Below are 26,737 nucleotides of genomic sequence, written 5' to 3'. Positions count from 1 at the left end.
TTGTTATATATATTTATAATATTTTAATTACTATACCAATTATTTTAAATTTTAATATAAAATTCATGATACCAGAACACATTAAATGTTCGTTAATAAGTAACTTAGATACTAATCAGCATGGTCCTAACAAACATCACTAATAGTATGTTTTTTTATTAATGTTTATACGGAATTCAATGCATCACAACAGATGGAGTGATAAAAAATTGATAAAGTTCATTATATTTATAATACAATTATGATCAATGATTAAACAATTCCCCGCTAATATTTATCTTGTGTTTTTTACTTTGTGTCAGGTATCTTTTTCATTTAAAATTAAATTATAAACATAACATTAATAGCCAACGTTGCCAATCAAATAATGGATAAAATACTGCAACCCACTCCTTATTATTATCCTCGTAGTTTTAAAAACAATTATAAATTACTTAATGTGTTACTTTTCATTCACGTTTATGTTATGATCTATAACTATATTATATGTTACTTTTCATTTGTTTTAGTTTTTATATAAAAAAAATACATTTTATTCATCGGTTTATCACGTTTATGTTATGATCTGTATCTTCTTTATATATATATATATATATATATATATATATATATATATATATATATATATATATAAAGAAGATAGTTATTTTTGTGTCCTCTCTTTTATTTTTTTAATTTTATCTTTTAATAATTTTATTTTTAAATTTAAATAATTATTGATAATAAAAAGTATTTTTTTAGTTTTATCATAATAACTACTTTTTTAAATATAAAGAAGATAGTTTTTTGTGTGTCCTCTTTTATTTTTTTCAATTTTATCTTTTAATATTTCTTTTATAAATTTAAATAATTATTTATAAAAAATTATTTTTTAGTTTTATTATAATAACTACTTTTTTTAAAATTTAAATAATAATTTATAATTAAAAAAATTCTTTACATATAGTTAAAATAATACTTACACTTTATGTTAAAAAATTCTTTACATATAGTTAAAAAAATTTAAATAATACTTATAGTTAAAATTTATTTTATCTATAGATATATCTATAACTATATACACTTTATGTTTCTTTCAATTTTACTCATTTAATTACTATTTTTAAAATATAAAAAATTTATAGATATTTAAAAAAAAATTATACACACCTGCCTGCGCGGGTAAGGATTAAAGCGAAAATGATTTGTCAAATAAATATAAAGACGAAAATGTTAGAATTTTATTGAGCCATTAAAATGAGAAGTAAACTGAAAACCAAATCTAGTCTCTTGGAAGTTTTCAAAAGCAAGAGATAAAGACTATTAAAACCGTTCATTGAATACAATAATGTTGTAGTAAAATCTGGGTTCATATTCAATACAAACTCTGGGTACATAGTTTTGTATAATAATTAATATATATATATATAAATACAAATACTTTGTTCATAAAAAAAATGATGATGTTCGTTTTACTATAAAAGAGAGAAAAAAGAATATTAAAACCTGATGACAAAGAAGATTAGAGGAAATGAGAACGAAATGTAAGTAATCAAAGGTCGTTTTCTAACATTTTCCTCAGAAAAAGACAAGCAAATAGTTGTTTTTCGATGATTACCACGTTAGGGTTTTGAACATGTGGTGAGTTCAGCCTCAGCAACGGAAGCCAAACTTTAAGAGCCTATAAATACAAGGCAACCTTAGAAAACTATACACATTCATTAATTCTATCTTTGCTTTGTACATCATCTAGGAAACATGAAGTTTGGGATAACGGATCTCATCAGAAACGTTTTTTCAAATGTTCTTCACCTCTTCATCCACGATGACTTCCATGAAGCAGTGGCCAAAATGACCATAATAGATGCTTTTCTCTTCTTTGTATATACCCAATTCCCTCTACATCTTATCATCATTACATGAATATTTGTTACTTTAGTGTTATGACATCATCTATATTCATTACCTAGTAGGTTTTCACAGCATAATTATCAGGGTTTTGAGTAGTGATAATCATGAAATGGGTATGTTTTCTGCAGATTGTTCATTCCATTGACAAGCTGGGGATATGGCCACGCTTACCTGTTTTCTTAGGGCTATTTTATCTTGCTACTAGACGTCACCTTCACCAAGAATACAACCTCTTCAACGTTGGAACAACACCAACTGGGGTTAGGTTTAACCCTTCAGATTATCCATACAGAACAGATGATGGAAAATATAATGATCCTTTCAATGCAAATGCTGGCAGTGACGGCACTTTCTTTGGCAGAAACATGCTCCCTGTTGCTCAGAAGGAAAAGGTCCACAATCATATATATATAAAGCTAGTTATAGAACTTCATAAAATATAAGTTTTGTTTTTACTACTAGATGAACTTATAATTTCAGTTTATGAGTATTATATAATAGTTTGTTGACTTGTTCTTGTATGATTTTGTTCCAGTGATGATGGTGAATTTTGAAAGTTTTTTATATGTGCAGCTATCGAAGCTATCGAAGCCTGATCCAATGGTGGTAGCAACAAAACTACTAGCCAGGAAGAAATACAAGGACACGGGGAAGCAATTCAATGTGATTGCAGCTTCTTGGATTCAGTTTATGATTCACGATTGGGTCGATCATCTTGAGGATACCGAACAGGTCCTAAATCTATGACAGTTTCTAAAACTTATTTCAATATTATTACTTTTAAATGTCATATATAAAACAATTTATATATATATATAAATATTTCATTTATTTATGAGATTTTGATACATATATGCAGATTGAACTCACTGCACCAAAAGAATTTGCAAGCCAATGCCCTCTAAATTCTTTCAAATTCTTCAAAACTAAGGAAAGTCCCACTGGATTCTTTGAGATCCAATCCGGATCATCAAACATTCGAACACCTTGGTGGTAAGATTTCTACTTTACATGAGCCAAAAGTTAAAAGTTAATTTTATCAAAGAAAAAAAGAAGAAGATAACTTAGATGAAAAGAGGAGAAGAAGTTAAATTTAAAAAATGCAACTTGTGTAATGGTTGGATTTTGGGTGCAGACGTACATGCATGCATGCACAATGTTCAATGTGTCGGGGAACGTATCCGTAATAAAATAAATAATAAATATTAATATCAGTTCGGAGGCCTCAAAGGGCGGCGAAAGTTGTCATTTGTTTAGAGTTAGGTTGTCTTATTCACATGTGTACATATCCTTAGTGGGGTGGTTTTTTGACAGTGATGCTTCTATTTGGTTTCAAGTGTACTTTTCAAGTTTGTCAACACAATTTGTTGCTAATAATAAAAAAAGAGGACATTTTCATAAAGAAATATATAAAAAAGTAGCAGATAGGAAACTTATAGCTATAGTCTCTGAGAATGAAAAGATTTTTAAGTTGCATGGACTTGATTGATGAAATAGGGATGCAAGTGTTGTGTATGGAAGCAATGGAGAAGTTTTAGCGAAAGTGAGGACTTCCCAAGATGGAAAGATAAAGATATCAAGTGATGGAAACCTTCTGCATAACGAAAATGGAACAGCAATTGCAGGTGACATCCGCAACAGTTGGGCTGGTGTTTCAACTCTGCAATCCCTTTTCATTCAAGAACACAACGCAGTTTGTGATTCTCTCAAGGTATAATGATCATAAATTTCATCATGGAAAAAAAACATTAACCAATCTTATTAATGAAGAGAAAACACTAACCAAATATACCTGTTTTTCATTGCAATCTTTCAGAAAAATTACCCTGATATGAATGACGAAGAACTTTATCGCCATGCAAGATTGGTGACTTCAGCTGTGATTGCAAAGGTTCACACCATTGATTGGACTGTGGAGCTTCTTAAAACTGATACTCTACTTGCAGGGATGCGTGGCAATTGGTAAGCCTCTCAGCACCACACAATTTTCTCACTGTTTTTTTTAATTTGTATTGAAAATGTAAAAGAATTTATTTGTATTTTTTTTGAAATTATTGTTTATATTTCAGGTATGGGCTATTGGGGAAGAAGTTTAAGGAAACATTTGGACATGTTGGTGGATCCATCTTGGGAGGATTAGTTGGTTTGAAGAAGCCAGAAAATCATGGTGTCCCATACTCTTTAACCGAAGAATTTGTGAGTGTCTATAGAATGCACCCACTCCTACCTGATAAGCTGCAACTGAGAGACATATCTGCAACTCCTGGCCCAAACAAATCTCTACCAGTAATCGAAGAGTATGACTATAAAATCTTATCATAGTCAATGACTACTGAACTGTTATAAATGCTTAATGACAAAAGTTTTTCCATTTGGTATTGTAGAATCCCTATGAAAGACTTGATTGGACTAACAGGAGAGAAGAAATTAAAAGAAATAGGAGTTGAAAGACAACTTGTGTCTATGGGTCACCAAGCTTGTGGGGCGTTAGAGCTTTGGAATTATCCACAGTTCCTAAGAGACCTTGTACCACAGAACGTGGATGGCACAGAAAGGCCTGAACATGTGGACCTAGCTGCTCTTGAAAGTAAGATATATCTAAAAGTTTGTGTATAGTTTTAATCTTAACGTTGACCACCGATTTACTGACAGATTGATAATATTAATTTAACCCTAAAATTATGATGCAGTTTACAGGGATAGGGAAAGGAATGTGCCTAGATACAACCAGTTTAGGAGGGCATTACTATTGATACCTATCACAAAGTGGAAAGATCTAACTGATGAGAAAGAAGCAATTGAAGTATTGAAAGAGGTATATGGAGATGATGTTGAACAACTTGATCTACTTGTTGGTCTCATGGCAGAGAAGAAAATCAAGGGTTTTGCAATCAGTGAGACAGCTTTTATAATATTCCTCCTTATGGCAAGCAGGTAAAAAGAATAAAATTCAAAATACCAATATGTTTGTTAGAAAATGTTTCTTCAATGAAAATTAATTATAACAACAATGAGTTTTACTTTTTTGTCCATTGCAGGAGGCTAGAAGCTGATAGGTTCTTCACGAGCAACTATAATGAAGAAACATACACTAAAAAGGGACTTGAATGGGTGAATACAACTGAGAGTTTGAAAGATGTGATTGATCGTCACTATCCTGAAATGACACACAAGTGGTTGAACTCTTCTAGTGCTTTCTCAGTTTGGGATTCACGTCCGAACCCACCCAATCATGTTCCTCTTTACCTTCGTTTTCCTCGTTAAATGCAATTTCGATATTTATGTGTTTGAGTTTGTTAGTGAGTACTCTAGTTTGTTTGAATCTTGAAGTCTTCAAGAACAGAATAAAAGTGTACCCAATTATGTCTTTTTAAAGTGTGTTTATTAATTTCACTTGTTGATGTTCTAGTCTATTTAAAACTTCTTGAAATTTGATCAAGTAATATTCTTGTCTTAGTTAACTAGGTTTCCTATATTTTAAAGGGGATTATTTTTACTAATTTATAATTTTATTACACATACAAAGAAGACACATAAAAATATTATTACTTTCTTTTATTAACTCAAATGTATACATTCATTCGTTATTAATTATATATAGTCATTAAGCTTTTATAAACAACCTCTATCTAATGAACTATTTTAAATAAAAAATATTAATGTAAAAAGAAAATACGCACTTACTTTAAAAAGTGTTACAAGAAGTTATAAATAAAAGTTATAATCTAAAAATAAACGTTATTAAATCAGTTTATGGAGAGGTAAACAATTTACATTTATTTTCAATGGAATAAAACAATCTAAAGTTATTATATTCGATCATAAAATCCTCGAGAAACCATATTTTATAAACCAACCCCTTTGTAGACATCCACCAGAAAAATGAGAAGTGTTATTCTAATTGATTATGTGGTATTTTTTCATGAACACGACGAAAATAATGGAATGAAGGAAGATGACCCAATAAACTTCCATCAAGCTAAACTAGATTCAAACTCAAAAAAGTTGATTGAAGAAATGAATATGTTCATATAAGACAACAAGGTTTGAGAACTTGTCATAATGTGTCAAACTCATTGTTTGCAAATGGACGTTTAAGACCAAGTGAGATTACAAAGGTAACGTAGAAAGGTATAAGGTTCGTTTATGGCTAGGGGATATACCAAAAAAGAAGATATTGGCTTAAAGAGATTTTGTCTTCAATTTCACCGAAAGACTCTTTTAGAACAATCGCAACTCTTGTTGTTTATTATGATTTAGAGCTCCATTAAATGGATATCAAGATAGAGTTTCTCAATGGCCACATTGATGAAAAAAAATCTATCTGGTGCAACTAGAAAACCTTGTATCAAAGTAGTGAAAAACATGATTTTATGACAGCTTATTATTATGACGGTTCTAATCCACCACTAATATATTATTTTAGGCTTTTTACGTCTATGGTAGGTCACACGTAACATCGGGAGACGTAAATGTACGTGTGTTGCGTTTATGATAGACGTAAATTTACGTCTGTTACAAAAGTAACAAACATAAATTTTTTTTTTTTCAAATCTACATCAAATTTGTTCGTCTTCTCCTCCTTCACTTCTTCCTTTTTCTCCTTCTCCTTGTTCTCCCTTTTCTTTTCTTCTTCTTCTTCTTTCTCTCATTCTTCTTCTTCACATTATAATGTAAAATTACACAAACCTAACACATCTAATATAAACCAAATTTTGAGAGAAAACATAGAAGAAAAATGCAAAAATCAAGCTTTTGGTATGGAGAAACACCACTGTAGTTCTCGTAGTCACTATAGTTGGGTGAAAATACTTTCGTCGTCGCTCCTCTTGGAAGGAGACCCATTATCGTGTCGCTGTTGTACTTGGAGCAAACACTGTTTCTGCCATCACATAGCAGTGTCCTTCACCGCCTATGCACAAAATGGGAGGGTTTCAACGTTTCGGGAAAAAAAAGGGAGAACCACGTAAATGGAGGTACACAAAAAATGGAATCAAAGAAAAAACAAACCTTTGAAATTGCTTGATAATGTCGTCACCTATGCGCACCACGAAAACCATAAAAAATTAACCCTTTAACACAGTCGAAGCCACAGGAGAAGAAGATCTGAAATATAAATTTTAGCGTTTACGTCTGATGCCCTATTGTCAGACGTAAATTTATGTGTGACTTTACCCAGTCAGATGTAAATTTATGTCCGACCATAAGGCGTCAAACATAAATTTACGTGTAACCTTATGCAATCAGATGTAAACTACGATATTTACGTCTGACTCTAGGACGCCAGACGTAAAAAATTGATCACTTGTTTACAAGTTTGCCACCGATCATTTTTAATATCTGATTCTTCTATATTAAACGTAAATTCATAGACGTTAATCGTTTATTTTGTGTTAGTGCACCTATCATGATAAGTGACATAATAATGTTTTTGTAATATCTGCAAAACACACTGTGACAATTGTAATTTGTCTGTCATAATAAATGACATTGTGACACTTTTATAATAACTTACACATTTATTGTGTCAATTATGACTACAAATGTTATAGTAAGATTTTAAGTAATAGTGATATGTCATGTATATTTTTAACTATCATAATAGAGTTAAATTTTATTTTTAATTAAAATGGTCTAATATTAATATATATATATATATATATATATATATATTTTTTTTTTTTTTTATTGAAGTCGCATGGTCAGCACGACTTCAACACTTTATTTTCATAATTTTATATTTAACCTTTCAAAATTTTAAGTAATTTATATTAATAAAATAATTCAAAAAATTAATAAAATAAATAGTTTATTAATGTTGTAATTAATTTGTAATATTTTAATTAGCTTGATTGAATATAATTATTTATATTAACAGAATCAATAAATTAAAAATTTTATTATAATAACACTAAATATAATTCTTAAGCGATATCAAAAAATTTAATTGAGTGAGCAAATAAAAAATACAAAAATATGCATCATTGTTTATATTGTTTATATGTACAATTTCTTTGGTTATACATCCTTTTTAATCTTCCTAACATTCTTACTAATATAAATTAGGTATAAATACACATTTGTTACCCAAACTTTTTTGGAAAGTTCAATGTGATACCTGAACTTTAGGAATGTTCAATTTGGTACCCCAATTTTCTAAAGAGGTTCAATTTGGTCTTCTATGTTAAGTTGGAGTTAACACCGTGTCCGTACAGGACACGTGTCAAGCCATGAAATTTCTTTTTTTTTTAATTTTTTTTCAAAAAAATTAAAAAACTGTCACGTGTCAGTTTATCATCGTGCCACGTGGCAGCTTACAAGCATGACACGTGGCAGTGTAATAGTTATTTTCAATTTAGTACCCCAATTTAAATTTTTGGTTCAATTTAGTACCCAAATTTTTTAAAATGATCCAATTTCGTCCTTTCCTATTTGAGACCAAATTAGTAAATAAGCTTAATTATAATTTATATAAACATGTTAAAATAATTGTTTTGAATTTATACCTCAAATCACTACACCTAAATATTCAAATTATTTTATTTTTTACAAGTGTAAAAAATTTAATGTATAAAAAATTACAAAGGTTAAAATGAAAAAAATAAAATAATTTAAGTATTTAGGTGAAATGATTTGATGTATATATATTATAAAAAGTTATTGTAACATGTATATATAGGTTGTAATTAAGCTTATTTACTAATTTGGTCTCAAATGGAAGATGACGAAATTGAATGATTTTAAAAAATTGGGGTACTAAATTGAACAAAAAATTTAAATTGGGGTACTAAATTGAAAACAACTATTACACTGCCACGTGTCATGCTTGTAAGCTGCCACGTGGCACGATGATAAACTGACACGTGGCAGTTTTTTTTAATTTTTTGAAAAAAATTAATTTTTTGAAAAAAAATTAAAAAAAAATAAAAATTTCATGGCTTGACACGTGTCCTGTACGGACACGGTGTTAACTCCAACTTAACGGAGAGGACCAAATTGAACCTCTTTAGAAAATTGGGGTACCAAATTGAACATTCCTAAAGTTCGGGTACCACATTGAACTTTCCAAAAAAGTTTGGATACCAAATGTGTATTTATACCTATAAATTACTATAAACTTTCTTTGCTTATTATCTTTGTCACGTATTCAATTAATTAAATTAATTTTAAATATTAAATTAATGAAATAAAACTCCAACAAACATATATCATTAAAACATTAATGAGATTACAACTGTACCTACCAATATATTTCTGAATGTTATTCATCATGAAATTTATTGTCAAATAAGAAAATTTTATTTTTGCAGAGTCACTAATACTAGAAACTATATTTTACACGGGTTATTTTTACCCATTACATCGGTTAAATTGTCGATGTGGATACCAACAATGTAGAAAATGTATGACATATTACATCAATTAATAACCAATGTGAAAACACTAAAACACTAAAAAAATAAAATAAAGAGTAATAGTTATATTCTAAAAGAACTTATTTTTTTAATTAGCAAAATATTTGTTAAATATTTGTTATTCTTTATATGTATTTAAATAGTTTAATCATAATATGTTAACTAATGTCACTTCTTCAACGCATCAGTTTTCTTGCTTCAATTATCTATCACAACATGCATTCATGAGTTTTCATGATATATAATTTCATGTATAATCTTTCTTTCTTTTAGTTGGAACGGTTATATTAATAATTATATTGATAATTTATTTTCATTAATTTTGTCTTGATAATTGATTTTTAATGATATAGACAAATAATACAATGATATTTCGTTTTATAATTACTATTTTGGTAAGAACAATAATTGTAGTGAAGTGATATATAAACCAATAGAAATAGGAAAGAAAGAAAGAGATATAAACTAATTTTTGGGGAACAATCTTTCTTTTACTTTTTCTTTCTTCTTCCCCCAGAAATTTGTCACGAGCACTACACATGGACACCATCACTCATAATGAGAGACCATACATGACTTCTCATCATTACACTCTAAGGTCCTTTCAATTTTCTCTTCTTATAACGTACCATAACACAGATTCAGATCCACTCCATTTTCACTCTTCGTACACTCCACCATCAAGGTTCGTCTCCGCAGTGCTGTGTATGGAAGCAATGGAGAAGTTTTAGCGAAAGTGAGGACTTCCCAAGATGGAAAGATAAAGATATCAAGTGATGGAAACCTTCTGCATAACGAAAATGGAACAGCAATTGCAGGTGACATCCGCAACAGTTGGGCTGGTGTTTCAACTCTGCAATCCCTTTTCATTCAAGAACACAACGCAGTTTGTGATTCTCTCAAGGTATAATGATCATAAATTTCATCATGGAAAAAAAACATTAACCAATCTTATTAATGAAGAGAAAACACTAACCAAATATACCTGTTTTTCATTGCAATCTTTCAGAAAAATTACCCTGATATGAATGACGAAGAACTTTATCGCCATGCAAGATTGGTGACTTCAGCTGTGATTGCAAAGGTTCACACCATTGATTGGACTGTGGAGCTTCTTAAAACTGATACTCTACTTGCAGGGATGCGTGGCAATTGGTAAGCCTCTCAGCACCACACAATTTTCTCACTGTTTTTTTTAATTTGTATTGAAAATGTAAAAGAATTTATTTGTATTTTTTTTGAAATTATTGTTTATATTTCAGGTATGGGCTATTGGGGAAGAAGTTTAAGGAAACATTTGGACATGTTGGTGGATCCATCTTGGGAGGATTAGTTGGTTTGAAGAAGCCAGAAAATCATGGTGTCCCATACTCTTTAACCGAAGAATTTGTGAGTGTCTATAGAATGCACCCACTCCTACCTGATAAGCTGCAACTGAGAGACATATCTGCAACTCCTGGCCCAAACAAATCTCTACCAGTAATCGAAGAGTATGACTATAAAATCTTATCATAGTCAATGACTACTGAACTGTTATAAATGCTTAATGACAAAAGTTTTTACATTTGGTTAATTAGCAAAATATTTGTTAAATATTTGTTATTCTTTATATGTATTTAAATAGTTTAATCATAATATGTTAACTAATGTCACTTCTTCAACGCATCAGTTTTCTTGCTTCAATTGTCTGTCACAACATGCATTCATGAGTTTTCACTATAATTTCATCATGTATAATCTTTCTTTTATTGATAATTTATTTTCATTAGTTATGTCTTGATAATTGATTTTTAATGATATAAACAAATAATACAACAATATTTCGTTTTATAATTACTATTTTGGCAAGGACAATAATTATAGTGAAGTGATATATAAAATAATAGAAATAGAAAGAAAGAAAGAGATATAAGCTAATTTTGGGGGAACAATCTTTCTTTTACTTTTTCTTTCTTCTTCCCGCAATTGTGAAATTTGTCACCGGCACAACACATGGGCACCATCACTCATAATACATGACTTCTCATCTTTACAATCTAATACCTTTTCAGTTTTCTCTTCTTATAATGTATCCAGGATCCACTCCATTTTCACTCTTCATACACTCCACCATCAAGGTTCGTCTTCTCCGCACCGCCTAACCCTTGCCGGAGTGCCTCTACCGTTCTCAGGTAAGCCCGATCCTCTCCTGGCCTTGCTCTCTATCAAATTCACTGCTTACCATTTTGTTTCATAATTTTTGGATGGATATGATTTTAGTTGGTACATGTTTTTATGATTCTGTGAGTTTTATTTGGAATCGGAGGAAGCCTATTTTGAATGTTGGTGACGTGACCAGTTTCCAATGGAAGGATGCTTTTGGTTGTTGGAGTGAGGTTCTGGAAAATCATTGATTATTTGTTCATTATGGATTGTACCGGTTGCGTTTTTCTGAGTTCATTTTTGTGGTGCGTGTGACTTTGCTAGGAGATCTCTTATTAATCCTTTAAGTCACGGTTCTACTTGATACTGATCTCGCATATAAGAAACATCATTTGACTCTTACGATTTAAACATCATTTTCGATATGATTATGACACTGTATACACTATAATGTACAATATGTATAGTATTTATGTATATTAGGATGACTATAAACACTCTCTGTGTTCTATATTAAATCTTAGATATTTTGTAATTTTAATTATTATATACGAGGAGTTGTTTTCATGGATATATATATATTTTTAAGATACTTTCAAGAATTAATTAAAAAAATTTAATAATATTTTTTAATTTAAAACAACGAACAAAGTATGTCTTGCTCATGCTTTGGAAGCATGAACTATGTTTATGATTGATTAGGATCTTTATAAGGATTCATCCTATGTCTAAAAGTTGAAAAAATCATAAGTTGAAATTATTTATACTTTAAAATTAAATCGATAATATATATTCAATTTGAATATTATGAAAGTAAATAATGAAATGGTGGGAAAAAAAATGTTGATAGTTTTTTATTTTGATACCAAATTATAGTAAAACATTTAGGAATAAAATTTTGTTCAATTAACAAATTACAAAATTTAAAAACACTCATTTGTTAAGTTTGTTTAATTAGCTCTAAAAAAATACACGAGACTATAAATAAAGATCAATAGTTAATTCATTTTCCATTAGCATTCCATCATAATGACTAACTTCATTTTTTCTTTTATAATGTTGTTTTTACTACATGGTATTACTAGAGGATTTAATTATTGGAAGATTGCAAAAACTTGGCCACTATAATTCTGTCACAAAAGTCTCTTTATAATTACAAAAACAAAATCAATAAAGTTTATTATACATGGTTTATAACCATCCAACAATTTCTTCTCATGACACTCTAATTGTAAATCTAATAAACTATTAGAAAATTTTGACATAAAGTTTTCATTTAAATTTTATATATACAATAATATTTTAATATAATACTGAAAATATGATATATATTTTTTATGTGAGAGTATATATATCATACTCACCACCTTATAAAATAAAAAGGTATCATTTTTCCAATATCATATCAAAATATTATTGTATTTATAAATTTAAATGAAAACATTATGTCAGAATTTTCTAATAATTTATTAAATTTATAATTAGAATGTCGTGAGAAGAGATTGTTAGATGGTCATAAACCATGTATAATAGACTTTATTGATTTTGTTTTTAGTCATAAAAAGACTTTTGTTACAGAATCTTGGTGGCCAAATTTTTACACTCTTTTGATGATCAAATCCTTTGGTAGAACCATCAAATAAAAAAAAACATTATGAAAGAAAAATGAAGTTATTCACTATTCATGGAGAATAAATGAATTATTAATAGCTATTTATAGTCTCATACATCTTGTAAGAGCTAATTAAACAAATTTAAACAGTGAACGTTTTTACATTTTGATTTTTTTTTTAATTAAACAAAATTTTATTCTAAAATGTGTTACTATAATTTATATCAAAATAAAAAAAAAAACATTGAACTATATGTTTTTCTCCCATTTCATTAGGAATTATATCTTTTTCTCACATTTCATTTGGAACTTTCTTAATTACAAAATATCTGACACTTATTTTTATAGCTATCCTAATATACCCAAATACTATACATCTCATATATTTAGTAATTTTAATTATTATATACAAAGACTTTGTTTTCATGGATATATATATATATATATATATATATATATATATATATATATATATATATATATATATTTAACATGTTTTCAATAATTAATTAAAAAATTTCATTAATATTGTTTTACTTTAAAACAAAGAACAAAGTATATGTCTTGCTCATGCTTTGGAAGCATGAACTATGTATACGATTGATCAGGATCTATATAAGGATTCATCCTATATCTAAAAGTTAAAAAAAATCATAAGTTAAAATTATTTATACTTTAAAATTAAATCGATAATATATATATATATATATATATATATATATATATATTCAATTTGAAAATTAAGAAAATAACCAATGAAATGTGGGAAAAAATTATTGTTGATAGTTTTTTATTTTGATTTAAATTATACTAAAACATTTTAGAATAAAATTTGTTTCGATTAACAAATTACAAAATTTAATAAAACTCATTTGTAAGTTTGGTTAATTAGCTCTAAAAAATACATGAGACTATAAATAGAGATCAATACTTCATTCATTCTCCATGAACATTCAATCATAATGAATGACTTCATTTTTGTTTTTATAATTGTTTCCTTATTATATAGTATTATTAGAGGATTTGATTATTGGAAGATTGCATAAACTTGGTCACCAGGATTCTATTATGAAAGTCTCTTCATGACTACAAAAACAAAAGTAATAGAGTTTACTATACATAGTTTATGACCGTCCAACAATTTATTCTCGCAACCATTTAGCTAAAAATCTAATAAACTATTAGACAATTCAGTCATAATGTTTTCATTTAAATTTATGAATACAGTAATATTTTGATATGTTATTGGAAAGATGATACCCTTTACTTTACAAGGTGTTGAGTACAATATAAATAATAGGAAATAGAAAAATGATATTATGACTCCCAATTTTTAATTCCTATCTTTTATTCTTTGACGTGACTTAGTGTGGACTATTGATTCTTTCGAAAGAAAAGAGAATAGTATATTAATCGATGTTTCATACTAAGTCACATAAAAGAGTAAGTAATAAGAGTAAAAAAAATAGGAGTCGTAATATCATTCATATCACTTGAATTAGACATGGAGGACTCTAAAACTTATATTCTGTGACCACAACAAATATTTTATTGCTAATTTAGTTGCTATATAAATAAATGTTAATATACGCTAATTTGTGACCACTATTAGGTGGTTATATCAGTCATATATTTCCAACCAACTTTTTCTGTTGCAATTGAGATGATATGATTTATATCATACTCTCACGTAAAATAAAATGTATCATCTTTTCAATATCATATCAAAGTACTATTATATTCATAAATTTAAATGGAAATTTTACATCAAATTCTCTGGTAGTTTATTAGGTTTATAATTAGATGGTTGTGGAGAAAAAAAATTTCATGGTCATAAATCATGTATAGTGAACTTTATTGATTTTGCTTTTGTTGTAGTGATAGATTTTTGTAATATAATTTTGTTGACCAAGTTTGTGCAATTTTCCAGTGATCGAATCCTTAGTAGATTATATAATAAGAAAAACATTATGAAAATAAAAGTGAAATTATTTATTTAAATCGATTTAATGTTCATATAGAATAAATGAAATGTTGATTTATAATCTCATATCTTGTAAGAGCTAATTAAACATGCTTAACAAATGAACATCATTAAATTTTGTAATTTATTAATTAAAAAAATTGTTCTAGAATGTGTTACTATAATTTGTATCAAAATAAAAGAAAAAAAAAACTATGAAGTATATTGTTTCTCACATTTCATATGTGACTTTCTTAATATTCAAATTGAATATGTGTATATATTATCATTATAAATTATAAATAATTTCAACTTATGTATTTTTTTTAAATTGGTAGACATAGAAAGAATGCTAATAAAGACTCTGATCAATAATAAAGATAACTCATGCAACATGGAAGACATATATCTTGTTCTTTGTCAAAAAGTAAAACTATATTATTAAAAACTTTTAATTAATTCATGGAATTATGCTAAATTTATATCTATGAAAACCAATCCTAGTGAATAATGATTGAAATTACAAAATATCTGAGAATTAATTTAAAACACAAGGAACATTATTAAATTCATACCAATGAAAAATAAAATTATAATTGCATTTAATCAAATATACAAATTATTGAACATTAATATTAAGAGACTTTACCAAGTTCAAAGCTTCTTCAAATCACGTTGACAACAGCTTAGTCCCAGCCAAGTGCAACTGGTTCGAATTGCTCACTGCACATAATATCACTACACACAAAATAATCCACGTTAGACTCTCAAGTGAATTGTATTATCACATATAATAGAACCTAAAAACACTAATTGAAAAGGTGATATGCACATTAAAAATTGGCTTAGACTAATTAAGATAATTAGAGAAAAATTAACAAAATCACAAACTAAAATTTACTTTAGAATTAAGAATTCTTGAGTAAATTTGATTAAATGCAATTATTAATGTTTATGTTCAATAATTAGTATATTTGATTAAATGTAACTATAATTCTTTTTCATTGGCATGAATTTAACAAATTCCTTGTGTTCTAAATTAAATCTCACTTTGTAATTTCAATTATTATGTAGGAAGGCTGATTGTTAGGATATAAATTTAACATTCTTCTATGACTTAATTAAAAGTTTTTAATAATATTGTTTTACTTTTTGACAAAGAACAAGGCATATGTCTCTCAACTTTGTTTATGATTGATTAGAGTCTTTATTATAATTTATGTTATGTCTAAGAATTTATAAAAAAAAAATCATCCGTTAAAATTATGTTAATAATATATATATATATATATATATATATATATATATATATATATATATATATATATACTTCTAAGTTGATGGTTTGTTTGTCCACTTTAGAGTAAGACTATGTCACGGTTTTGTCCTTAATAGACATCTCGGTGGGTGGAAGGAGGAAGGGTATTTAAAACGTCTTAGGCCTCGACTTTTTAACGATGTGAGACTATTGGGTGTGATACGCTCAAAAGCGGACAGTACCTTGTGAATGCGATGATTGTTTTTAACGATGTTGCCGAAAGGACTTGGGTCGGGTCAGAACAATAATTTGTTATGTTGATACAAATTATAGTAGCACATTCTAGAATGAAATTTTGTTCAATTAACAAATTACAAAATTTAATAAAGCTTATTTATTAAGTTTGTTTAATTAGTTTTTGCAAGATATATGAGATTATAAATAGAGATCAATAGTGTGTTTATTCTCTATGAATATTAAATCGTAATAAATAATTTTATTTTTACTTAATTTTTTTTATTACATTGTATTACTAGAAGATTTGGTCATTGAAAAATTGCACAAACTTGACCATCAAGATCCTATTATGAAAATCTCTCCATGACAACAAAAGCAAAATCAATAAAGTTCATTATATATGGTTTATGATCATCTAACAATTTCTTCTCACGATTATCTAATTATAAATCTAATAACTTATTGAGAATTTTGGTGTAAAGTTTTCATTTAAATTTACGAATACAATAATATTTTGCCATGATATTGGAAAAATGATATATTTAATTTTATAAAGTGGTAAGTACGATATAAATAATATCACTAGAATTAAAAATGGAGGACTCTAAAACTCCGAGATTCTCCCGTCACAAAATTTTCAGTTACTAATTCAGTCACTATATAAATAAATGTTAATATACACTAATGCAATTGGTAGTTCGGTCACTAATTTGTGACCATTATTAGGTGGTTATTTCAATCATAATTTTTGACCAATTTTTTCTCTTGTAATTGAGATTATATGATTTATGTCATATTCACCATGTAAATTAAAAGGTATAATCTTTCCAATATCATTTCAAAATACTATTATATTCATAAATTTAAATAGAAACTTTACATCATAATTCTCTAATTGTTTATTATATTTATAATTAGATGGTTATGTGATGAAATTGGTTGGATTGTCATAGACCATCTATAGTTAAATTTATTGATTTTTCTTTTATTGTCCCGGAGAGATTTTTATAATAGAATCTTGGCGGTCAAGTTTGTACAATCTTTCAATGATCAAATTATGTAATACGAAAGCAAAGATGAAGTTATTCAATTTTTCATGAAAAATAAATGAATTCTTGATATTTATTTATAGTCTCAAATGAGCTAATTAAACAAGTTTAAAAAATGAACTTTATTACATTTTGATTTTATTAATTAAACAAAATTTTATTCTCAAATGTGTTACTATAATTTCAAATAAAAAAAAACTTTGAAACAACATTTCATCGATAAATTTCTTAATAATCAAATTGCGAACCCTAGGTATAATTGGGTGTTTGATGAAGTAGCATCCTACGCGTCTGAGTATCAATCTCTGGTGAAACTTTCTGAGTTGATACCAACGTTTAAGTTCTGTCTGAAGGGTTTGATTGCCCTACCTTACTCGTAGAGTGACAAGGTGTTTTCGTGTTTCTCATATAAGGATGGGGTAGATACCTATGTTTACGCGTTCTTTCAGGAGTTCAACGTGTCGTTTCCCTTGTTTGAATTTGAGGTCAATCTTTTGAGCACAACATCCGTGGCGTCGAGCCAGTTGCACCCTAACAGTTGGGGTTTTGTCAAGGCGTCGAGAAGGCTATGGGAATTGAGCTAATCCAGTAACTTCCCTGACCCTTGGAAGTTAAGCAACTATTGTATGTTCTTGACGCTAGGACCCTGATGCGTATTTTGAGGGTAAGGCTGGTGGTTGAGTTATGGCCCGGTTTGGTATTATGTTTTGTAATTGTAGTTTCTAATTTTGTGTGTTGATGTTTGATTTGTGTTTGTGTAGAGATCATGTTGTCGATGGGTTTTGATTACAAGGGGTGGAAGGTCGTGAATGTGAAGAATGAGGGACAAGTCGCTGGCAGCCTTCAAATCCGCCAAGCCAGCCCTCAACCAATCCAGCTCAACCAACCCAGCCGGCAAGAATGATTCCACCTCTTTTTTCTTTAGTAGCTGTTCGGAGACTGCCAAGACCTTGTCCAGCCGACCCTTCTCCCCTTCAGTCGGCCCAGTCACTTAACTAATCATGCCTTTCTAAAGACATTACAGGAAAATTCTCATTTAAAAACTAATTTTAGAAATAAAAATAGTTAATACCACCAATTTAGATAGCGGTTTATAAAATTATAAATATAAATTATTGAACTGGAAAAAGATATGAAATAGAGAGTAAATTTCAAATTTTTACTTTTTTCTTATGTGAAATTTAAAACTTAAATAATTAATTTACTCTTATAAATTAGTTCTATTTTTGTAAATTTTCGATCCTAATTAATGTATAAATTATTCTCTAAAATTTTCTAACAGAAAGGATTTTGGTTATTTCATCACATTCTATACCTCGCGAATATATAAGGCAATTGCTTCTTGCACCCCGCAAATTTCAACCTGCACCAATCAAACGTTACCGTTTTGAAATTTAAACCAATTTCTTTCTTTCTTTTTCTTCTTCGCCTGATCTTTCCGCTTAGTGCTCCGCTCTCGCTTCCCCTTTCTGGCGTTTCTGTTGGATCACCGGTGACAAGCATTGCGGTTGACCATCGTTACCACCACCACTAAGGTAAGAACTTGTTTTCACTTTCCGAAATTTAACCGGATTATGAATTCTGGAACTCATCCACCTCTATTCCGGAATGCACTTTTACGCTTCCGAATTCACTCTCTTTCTCACACTGCTTTCCACTGCTCCACGTCTCTGTTCCACCGCCACAGTTACCGATCACACTCCCACTCAATCAATACTGCAACCTCACTAAGCTCACACTTATCTAATTTTAAAGATATTTTTATGGATTGCGTCTTTCATTTAACCATTTTTAACAATTTTGTTCATTTTCCTATAAAGTAGAGAAAAATAATATTAAAACCTGATCAACAGAGAAAGAATATTAGAAGCAATGAGAGAGAAATGCAGGACAAAGATGGTATGGAAGTAATCAAAATTATTTTTGTTATATGATGAAATTTTGTAACATTCTCCACACAAAAGGACAAGCAAATAGTGCTGAGTTCAGCCTCAGCCACGATGCATAATTGAAAGTAAAACTTTAAGAGCCTATAAATACAAATGCAACCTTAGAAAACTATACACATTCATTAATTATATCTTCTGGCAAACATGTGGTCTGTGATAACGGGTCCCATCAGAAACATTTTCTCAAATGTTCTTTACAAGTTCATCTACAAAGACTTCCATGAAGCAGTGGCCAAAATGGCCATGATAGATGCTTTTCTCTTCATTGTATACAATTCCCTCTACATCTTATCATCATAACATTAATTGTTGTTACTTTAGTGACAGTATCATATCATCTGTATTCAATGCATTTGTGAGGGTTTTGAGTCTGTTTTATGCAGATTGTTCATTCCATTGACAAGCTGGGGATATGGCCTCGTCTACCTGTTTTGTTAGGGCTATTGTATCTGGCTATTAGACGTCACCTTCACCAAGAGTACAACCTCTTTAACGTTGGAACAACACCAACGGTGGTTAGGTTCAATGAAGTTGCTGGCAGCCAAGGCACTTTCTTTGGCAGAAATATGCTCCCTGTTGATCAGAAGAAAAAGGTCCACAATCAATCATATACATACATAAAGCTAGTTAATGAATTTCATAAAATATCAGCTTTTTTACCACTAGGTGAACTTGTAGTTTCATTTGTTTCATTTTATGAGTGTTAGTTTGTTGAGTTCTTACATAACTTTGTTCCTGTGATGTTGAAGGCATAGTTTTGTGTGTGTGCAGCTATTGAAGCCTGATCCAACGGTGGTAGCCACAAAACTACTAGCCAGGAGGAAATACAAGGACACAGGGAAGCAATTCAATGTGATTGCAGCTTCTTGGATTCAGTTTATGATTCACGATTGGATCGATCATCTTGAGGATACCAAACAGGTCCTAAATCTATGACCCTGTAACCAATTTCTAAAACTTATTTCAATATTACTTTTAAATGTCAAATATAAAACAATTTATATTTGTCCATTAAAAAATATATTTGTGTGATAACTGCACATAATGAGCTTTTTTGTTGAGATATACAGAAGAAGATATTTAATCTGTTCACGGAATTGTGATACATATATGTAGATTGAACTCACTGCACCAAAAGAAGTTTCAAGCCAATGCCCTCTAAAATCTTTCAAATTCTTCAAGACTAAGGAAATTCCTACTGTTCCCACTGGATTCTATGAGATCAAATCCGGATCATTAAACATTCGAACACCTTGGTGGTTAGATTTCTGCTACACTTTGCCTGAGAAAAAGTTAAAAGTTAATGTTGATAAGTTTATCATTCATACTTCTTATGACTAGCTTAATTTCAGAAAAATCAGTTTTTAAAATGCGGATCAGATCTCACCTATATATTATGGTTTTGACAGTGATGGCTATATTGTGATTCAAGTGTACTTTTTAAGTTTATCAACACAATGAGTTGCTAAATAAAGAAAAAAAAAGACATTTCCATTAAGTGTGGATTTCGTTGGTGCAATAGGGATGCAAGTGTTGTGTATGGAAGCAATGGAGAAGTTTTACAGAAAGTGAGGACTTTCAAAGATGGAAAGGTAAAGATATCAAAGGATGGAAACCTTGTGCATAACGAAAATGGAACAGCAGTTGCAGGTGACGTCCGCAACAGTTGGGCTGGTGTTTCAACTCTGCAGTCCCTTTTCATTCAAGAACACAATGCAGTTTGTGATTCTCTCAAGGTATAATAATCACAAATTTCATCATGGATAAAAGAATGACCAATCTTATTTTAAACTTTAAAAACAAAACTCATTACTGAAAAGAAGATGCTAACTTATTGCACTCTTTCAGAAATATTACCCTGATCTGAATGATGAAGAACTTTATCGCCATGCAAGATTGGTGACTTCAGCTGTGATCGCAAAGATTCACACCATTGATTGGACTGTGGAGCTTCTTAAAACCGATACTCTACTCGCAGGGATGCGTATCAATTGGTAAGCCTCTCAACACCACACAATTTCTCACACAGTTTATCTACTGAAATAATACTTTAAGCTGTTTTTTTTAATTTATAAATGAAGTGTAATTTATTTCTAATTTTTTTGAAATTATTGTTTATTTTTGAGGTATGGGTTGTTGGGGAAGAAGTTTAAGGATACATTTGGACATGTTGGTGGGTCCATCCTGGGAGGTTTTGTTGGTATGAAGAAGCCAGAAAATCATGGTGTCAAATACTCTTTGACAGAAGAATTTGTGAGTGTCTATAGAATGCACTCACTCCTGCCTGATAACCTGCAACTGAGAGACATATCTGCAACTCCAGGGCCAAACAAATCTCCACCAGTAATCAAAGAGTAAGATAATAAAATCATACCCAGACCTTTCTTTTCCCCAAAATATTATCTGTTTCTATTTATAATAATAAGAATTCTTAAACTAATTTACACCACTTAAATTGATATTGAATTCTTCAGTAACTTATATTGTTTTTCAGAATTGTTCTTATTTTTTAGATTAATCATTTCTCTTTCCGTTTAGGGTGTGTTTAATAGCTATAAAGTTAGATTATCTCAAAATTTTAGGCATTTTAATATCTCAATAATAAATGTTTAATGACAAACTTTCTCCATTTGGTATCATAGAATCCCTATGAAAAACTTGATTGGACTACCAGGAGAGAAGACATTATCAGAAATAGGAGTTGCAATACAGCTTGTGTCAATGGGTCACCAAGCTTGTGGGGCATTAGAGCTTTGGAATTATCCAGAATGGCTTAGAGATCTTGTACCACAGAACGTGGATGGTACAGAAAGGTCTGAACTTGTGGACCTAGCTGCTCTTGAAAGTAAGATATATATAAAAGTTTATGTATAGTTTTAATCTTAAGATATATATATATACTATATTTAGTTATTAACCCTAAAATTATGATGCAGTTTACAGGGATAGAGAAAGGAATGTGCCTAGATACAACCAGTTTAGGAGGGCATTACTATTGATACCTATCACAAAGTGGGAAGATCTAACTGATGACAAGGAAGCAATTGAAGTATTGGAAGAGGTATATGGAGATGATGTTGAAGAACTTGATCTACTTGTAGGTCTCATGGCAGAGAAGAAAATAAAGGGTTTTGCAATCAGTGAGACAGCTTTTGTAATATTCCTCCTTATGGCAAGCAGGTAAAAAGAATAAAATCGAAATACTAATATGTCTGTTGTAAAATGTTTCTTCAAGAAAAATTGATTATAACAACAATGAGTGAAACTTTTTTGTCGATTTGCAGGAGGCTAGAAGCTGATAGGTTCTTCACAAGCAACTATAATGAAGAAACATACACTAAAAAGGGACTTGAATGGGTGAACACAACTGAGAGTTTGAAAGATGTGATTGATCGTCACTATCCTGAAATGACACACAAATGGCTGAACTCTTCTAGTGCTTTCTCCGTTTGGGATTCACTCCCAAACTCACCCAATCATGTTCCTCTTTACCTTCGTGTTCCTCATTGATGCAATTTCGATATTTATGTGTTCTATTTAGATCTATCTTTTGTTAAGTTCGAATTAATATGTGTGTATCTTGTCTGGCACTTATTTCGACCTATGTGTATTCAGTCTTAGTTCAATGTATTTGAGTTTATGTGTGTACGCGTAGTTGTGTCATTGTAAAGTATGTTTATTTATTTCTTTTTTTAAATTCTAGCCTATCAAAGCTTATTGAAATTTGCTTAAAATAATAAAATACTTGTCGATTTTTTTGGTTAGTTAACTAGGTTTTATATTTTTTAAATGGAATTATTTTGCGTGTCTAATTTACAATTTTATACCACATTCGAAGAACATACACAAAAATATTATTACTTTATTTTTTTAACTCAAAATGTGATTGACAAAAGTAACAAAAGAGTTATAGTTCCCATTTTGTAAAAAAAAAATGCAATTTTAGAAATTTAGAAATTTGAGTTTTTTTATACTACTGTTAATTTACCATTCCCATCATGCTTCAATTATTTATTTTCCCATCATTCTATAATGTGTGATGATCTAAAAGTAATTGAAGTGGTAAATTAAAAGTGGATCAAAGTCAAAATATCATTATTTTTTTCAAATTCACATGAAAGTCATTATTTTTGTAATGTAAATTGTATTTCATTTTGGAATTATTATTATTATTTATTTTATTGTCATTTTTTCATTGGACTTGGGGCACCAATATTCAAATCTTAGTTGTTTATATTCTTTTATACAAAAGTTAAACATTTTAAATGAACTATTTGAATTAAGGAATCGCCAAAGTGATTTTTCTTAAACTTATTGTTAGTAAGAAATATTAAACGATTGTATTTATGTTTATCTATGGGGAGTATTAATTTGTCTAAAAGAAATAAAAAAAATAAAAAGTGTCAAAGATTTTCATACAAAAATTAAAAGTATTTTGAAAAAAAAAAAGGAAACAGGTGCTCTAAATCTTCAGACAGAGTTTGATTTCCATGACCTGTACAACATATTACATCAATTAATAGCTAATGTGAAAATACTAAAAAACAGTAAAAAGATTGTAAGAGTAATAATTATATTTTAAATGAACTTATTTTTTAATTAGCAATATATTTTGTTGGATATTTATTATTCTTTATATGCATCTAAATAGTTTAATCATAAAATCTAAACTAACGTCACTTTTTCAACGCATCAATTTTCTTACTTCAATTGTCTGTCACAATATACATTCATGAGTTTCGTGAGTAGAGTACTTCTTTTAATCTTAAAGAAAATCTCACTACATCCTAATCCTTAACTTTGAGATTGCCATGTGCTCCTTAGGCCTTCTTCTCTTCTTCGTTTTCCTCTTCCTCCTGATCAAGACATTTTATTCTTGTTACTCTGACTTTAAAATTTAACCATATATTAACATAAATAAATCATATATTAACATAATACTACATATTTAAATCATGTTTAATGTATATTGAAGTTCCAACTAGTTAAATATGTTACCTTGATTTAGCTAGCATCTAGATTATTAGAAGATTTGAGATCTTTAGAATTAGAATCGGAGGGGTGAAACATAAAACTTTTAGTTATTTAGTTATTAGAAATTTCCACTAGTCGAACATGTTACGTTTATTTTTAGCGGACATCTAGATTATTAGTTGATTTGGTGGTTGAAGCATTATATTTAGCGACCAAAAATTTAGTTCTTAATTTGATCACTATACAAATAAATATCATCGTATACTAATTTGATAGTTATTTTAGTCACTAATTTGCGATTATCACTATTCGATGGCTATTTCAATCACAATTTGCGATTAATTTTTTTAATTAATTTTTTTAATTACGATTGAGATGATATAATTTATATTGTACTCACACACCACGGAAAATAAAATGTATCTCCTTTTCAATATCATATCAAAATAATATTATATTCATAATTTTATGTGGAAACTTTACTTAAGAATTCGGAAGTAGTTTATTATATTTACAATTAAATGGCCATGGGAAGAAATTGTTGGATAGTCACAGACCTTGTATAGTGAACTTTAATAATTTTTCATAACAGGGATTTTCATAATAGAATTTGGGTGGTCAAGTTTGTGCAATCTTCCAATAATCAAATATTCTAGTAGTACCATGTAATAAGAAAAACATTATGAAAACAAAAATGAAGTTATTCATTATGATTGAATCAGTGACAGATTTTGACCAGAAAGTTTGAAAGGATCAGAATAATATACTCAAAATTTATATATTTAGTCATCGTCACTAATATAACAAAAGTATATATAATCTAATATTGAAATTTTCTTGAATGTTTTTCCTTAGAAAAATCATAGTTTTGAAGATGTATTTAATATAGAACCCATTTTAAATAAATTTTTCTAATTTCATCTCTTTCACTCATTAGATACTCTTATACTTGAGAACATTTTTCCTGGTATAAGTTCAAAAGACTTAATATGAAACTCATCATCTATCACTATTCGAATTTAAAGAAATGGTTGGTCTAATTCAACAATTGGATCCTTAATATTATGCTTGAAAGTATGTAAAGAAGTCATCTATTTTGTTTTCATTTGCATGGATATCTTCCCTTTTATTACTTAAAAAAAATGAATTTATTATTTTATTTTTCATCAATATACCTATTTAAAAAAAATTTAAGACTAAAAGTAATTTATCAAAATTTAATAAAAAATAGAGACATAATTACTAAAATAAATATATGTGATAATCAAGTCATAACTAAAAAATAGTTGTAAAAAATATATAATATATAACTTTTTCTTCTATACTTGTAAAAAAATAAATATACAAAAAACTTATGAGAAAAAAAATATATTAACTATTAAACTAATATTTTACTATCAAGGGATAAAAGATATTTATCTTTTTTATCTTAAGAATAAAAGAGAACATATAAAAGATGAGAGCAGAAAGAATGAATTTGTGTTTAACTTATTATTTTAAAAAATAAAAAAAAATATTTTAAAATGAAAGATATATAGAATATGTGAGAAACTTAGAAGACATTAAAAATATCTAATATTTTTTTATTCTTTATTATATTTAATTTTATATTTTATTATTCATTTAAATTTAATATTATACTTTATAAAAAAAACTATCTAATTTAATTTCCATCAAAAGTTAAAAATTTTGGAGATATACTTTTAGAAAAATTTAAAACTTTTGGAAGGGTCATGACACCATATAGCCAAACTAAAATCTGCCCTTGAATTTTAGAATGTTCTTAGAAATTGAATGACCTATGAATTTTATTTATAGTCTCATGTATCTTTTAATTAAACAAACTTAGAAAATAAACTTTATTAAACTTAATAATTTATTAATTGAACAAAATATTATTTTAGAATTTGTTACTATAATTTGTATAAAAGAAACTATCAACAAACTTTTCTCCACATTTCATTAGCGACTTTCTTAATATTCAAATTGAATATATATATATATATATATATATATATATATATATATATATATATTTATATATATATATTTATATATATAACAATATATAAAGAGGATTCCTCTTTTTGTGTCCACATTTTAAAATATCAATTTTATCCTTTAAATATAATAATTTATCAAATTTTTAAAAATTGACCGTTATTTTTACAGGTTTTTTCTAAAATCGACTATCTCTCATTCTTTCCTTTTTTCTTTATTTATCAATGATTATTCTATCATCTGTTCT

The 26,737-nt window shown here is 28.5% G+C and overlaps 3 protein-coding genes and 1 long non-coding RNA gene across 8 annotated transcripts; 3 read left to right on the top strand and 1 right to left on the bottom strand.

Moving 5' to 3' along the window:
- Positions 1-1,713: 1,713 nt before the first annotated feature.
- LOC114181682 (alpha-dioxygenase 1-like) lies at positions 1,714-5,251 on the top strand. The gene is made up of 10 exons (XM_028068204.1): positions 1,714-1,860; positions 2,019-2,282; positions 2,464-2,622; positions 2,750-2,883; positions 3,388-3,601; positions 3,707-3,852; positions 3,960-4,187; positions 4,275-4,477; positions 4,581-4,824; positions 4,929-5,251. Exons 1-10 carry the CDS (start codon positions 1,738-1,740, stop codon positions 5,152-5,154), a joined length of 1,941 nt encoding a protein of 646 aa, XP_027924005.1. The 5' UTR covers positions 1,714-1,737; the 3' UTR covers positions 5,155-5,251.
- Positions 5,252-9,844: 4,593 nt separating this feature from the next.
- On the top strand, positions 9,845-11,926 carry LOC114180911 (alpha-dioxygenase 1-like). The gene is made up of 5 exons (XM_028067206.1): positions 9,845-9,903; positions 9,945-10,209; positions 10,315-10,460; positions 10,568-10,795; positions 11,382-11,926. Exons 1-5 carry the CDS (start codon positions 9,845-9,847, stop codon positions 11,539-11,541), a joined length of 858 nt encoding a protein of 285 aa, XP_027923007.1. The 3' UTR covers positions 11,542-11,926.
- Positions 11,927-18,983: 7,057 nt separating this feature from the next.
- LOC114182677 (alpha-dioxygenase 1-like) lies at positions 18,984-23,212 on the top strand. 5 transcript variants are annotated; one of them, XM_028069592.1, is made up of 10 exons: positions 18,984-19,101; positions 19,899-20,108; positions 20,287-20,436; positions 20,632-20,774; positions 21,038-21,251; positions 21,364-21,509; positions 21,642-21,869; positions 22,158-22,360; positions 22,452-22,695; positions 22,800-23,212. In XM_028069592.1, the coding sequence occupies exons 2-10, from the start codon at positions 20,082-20,084 to the stop codon at positions 23,023-23,025; spliced, it is 1,581 nt and encodes a 526-aa protein (XP_027925393.1). In that variant the 5' UTR covers positions 18,984-19,101; positions 19,899-20,081; the 3' UTR covers positions 23,026-23,212. The 5 variants fall into 5 exon arrangements, with proteins under 5 accessions (XP_027925393.1, XP_027925394.1, XP_027925395.1 ...); XM_028069593.1 differs by having other exon boundaries at positions 18,993-19,101; positions 19,954-20,108; XM_028069594.1 differs by having other exon boundaries at positions 18,993-19,101; positions 19,954-20,181.
- LOC114182678 lies at positions 20,445-21,509 on the bottom strand. Its single transcript, XR_003604163.1, has 3 exons — positions 21,373-21,509; positions 21,132-21,209; positions 20,445-20,797 (listed from the first exon to the last, which is right to left on the bottom strand). It is a non-coding gene; the product is annotated as an uncharacterized LOC114182678 (long non-coding RNA).
- Positions 23,213-26,737: the final 3,525 nt, after the last annotated feature.

Source organism: Vigna unguiculata, chromosome 4 (assembly GCF_004118075.2).
Source record: "Vigna unguiculata cultivar IT97K-499-35 chromosome 4, ASM411807v1, whole genome shotgun sequence".
NCBI lineage: Eukaryota > Viridiplantae > Streptophyta > Magnoliopsida > Fabales > Fabaceae > Vigna > Vigna unguiculata.
This window is presented reverse-complemented; position numbering and strand designations above follow the sequence as displayed.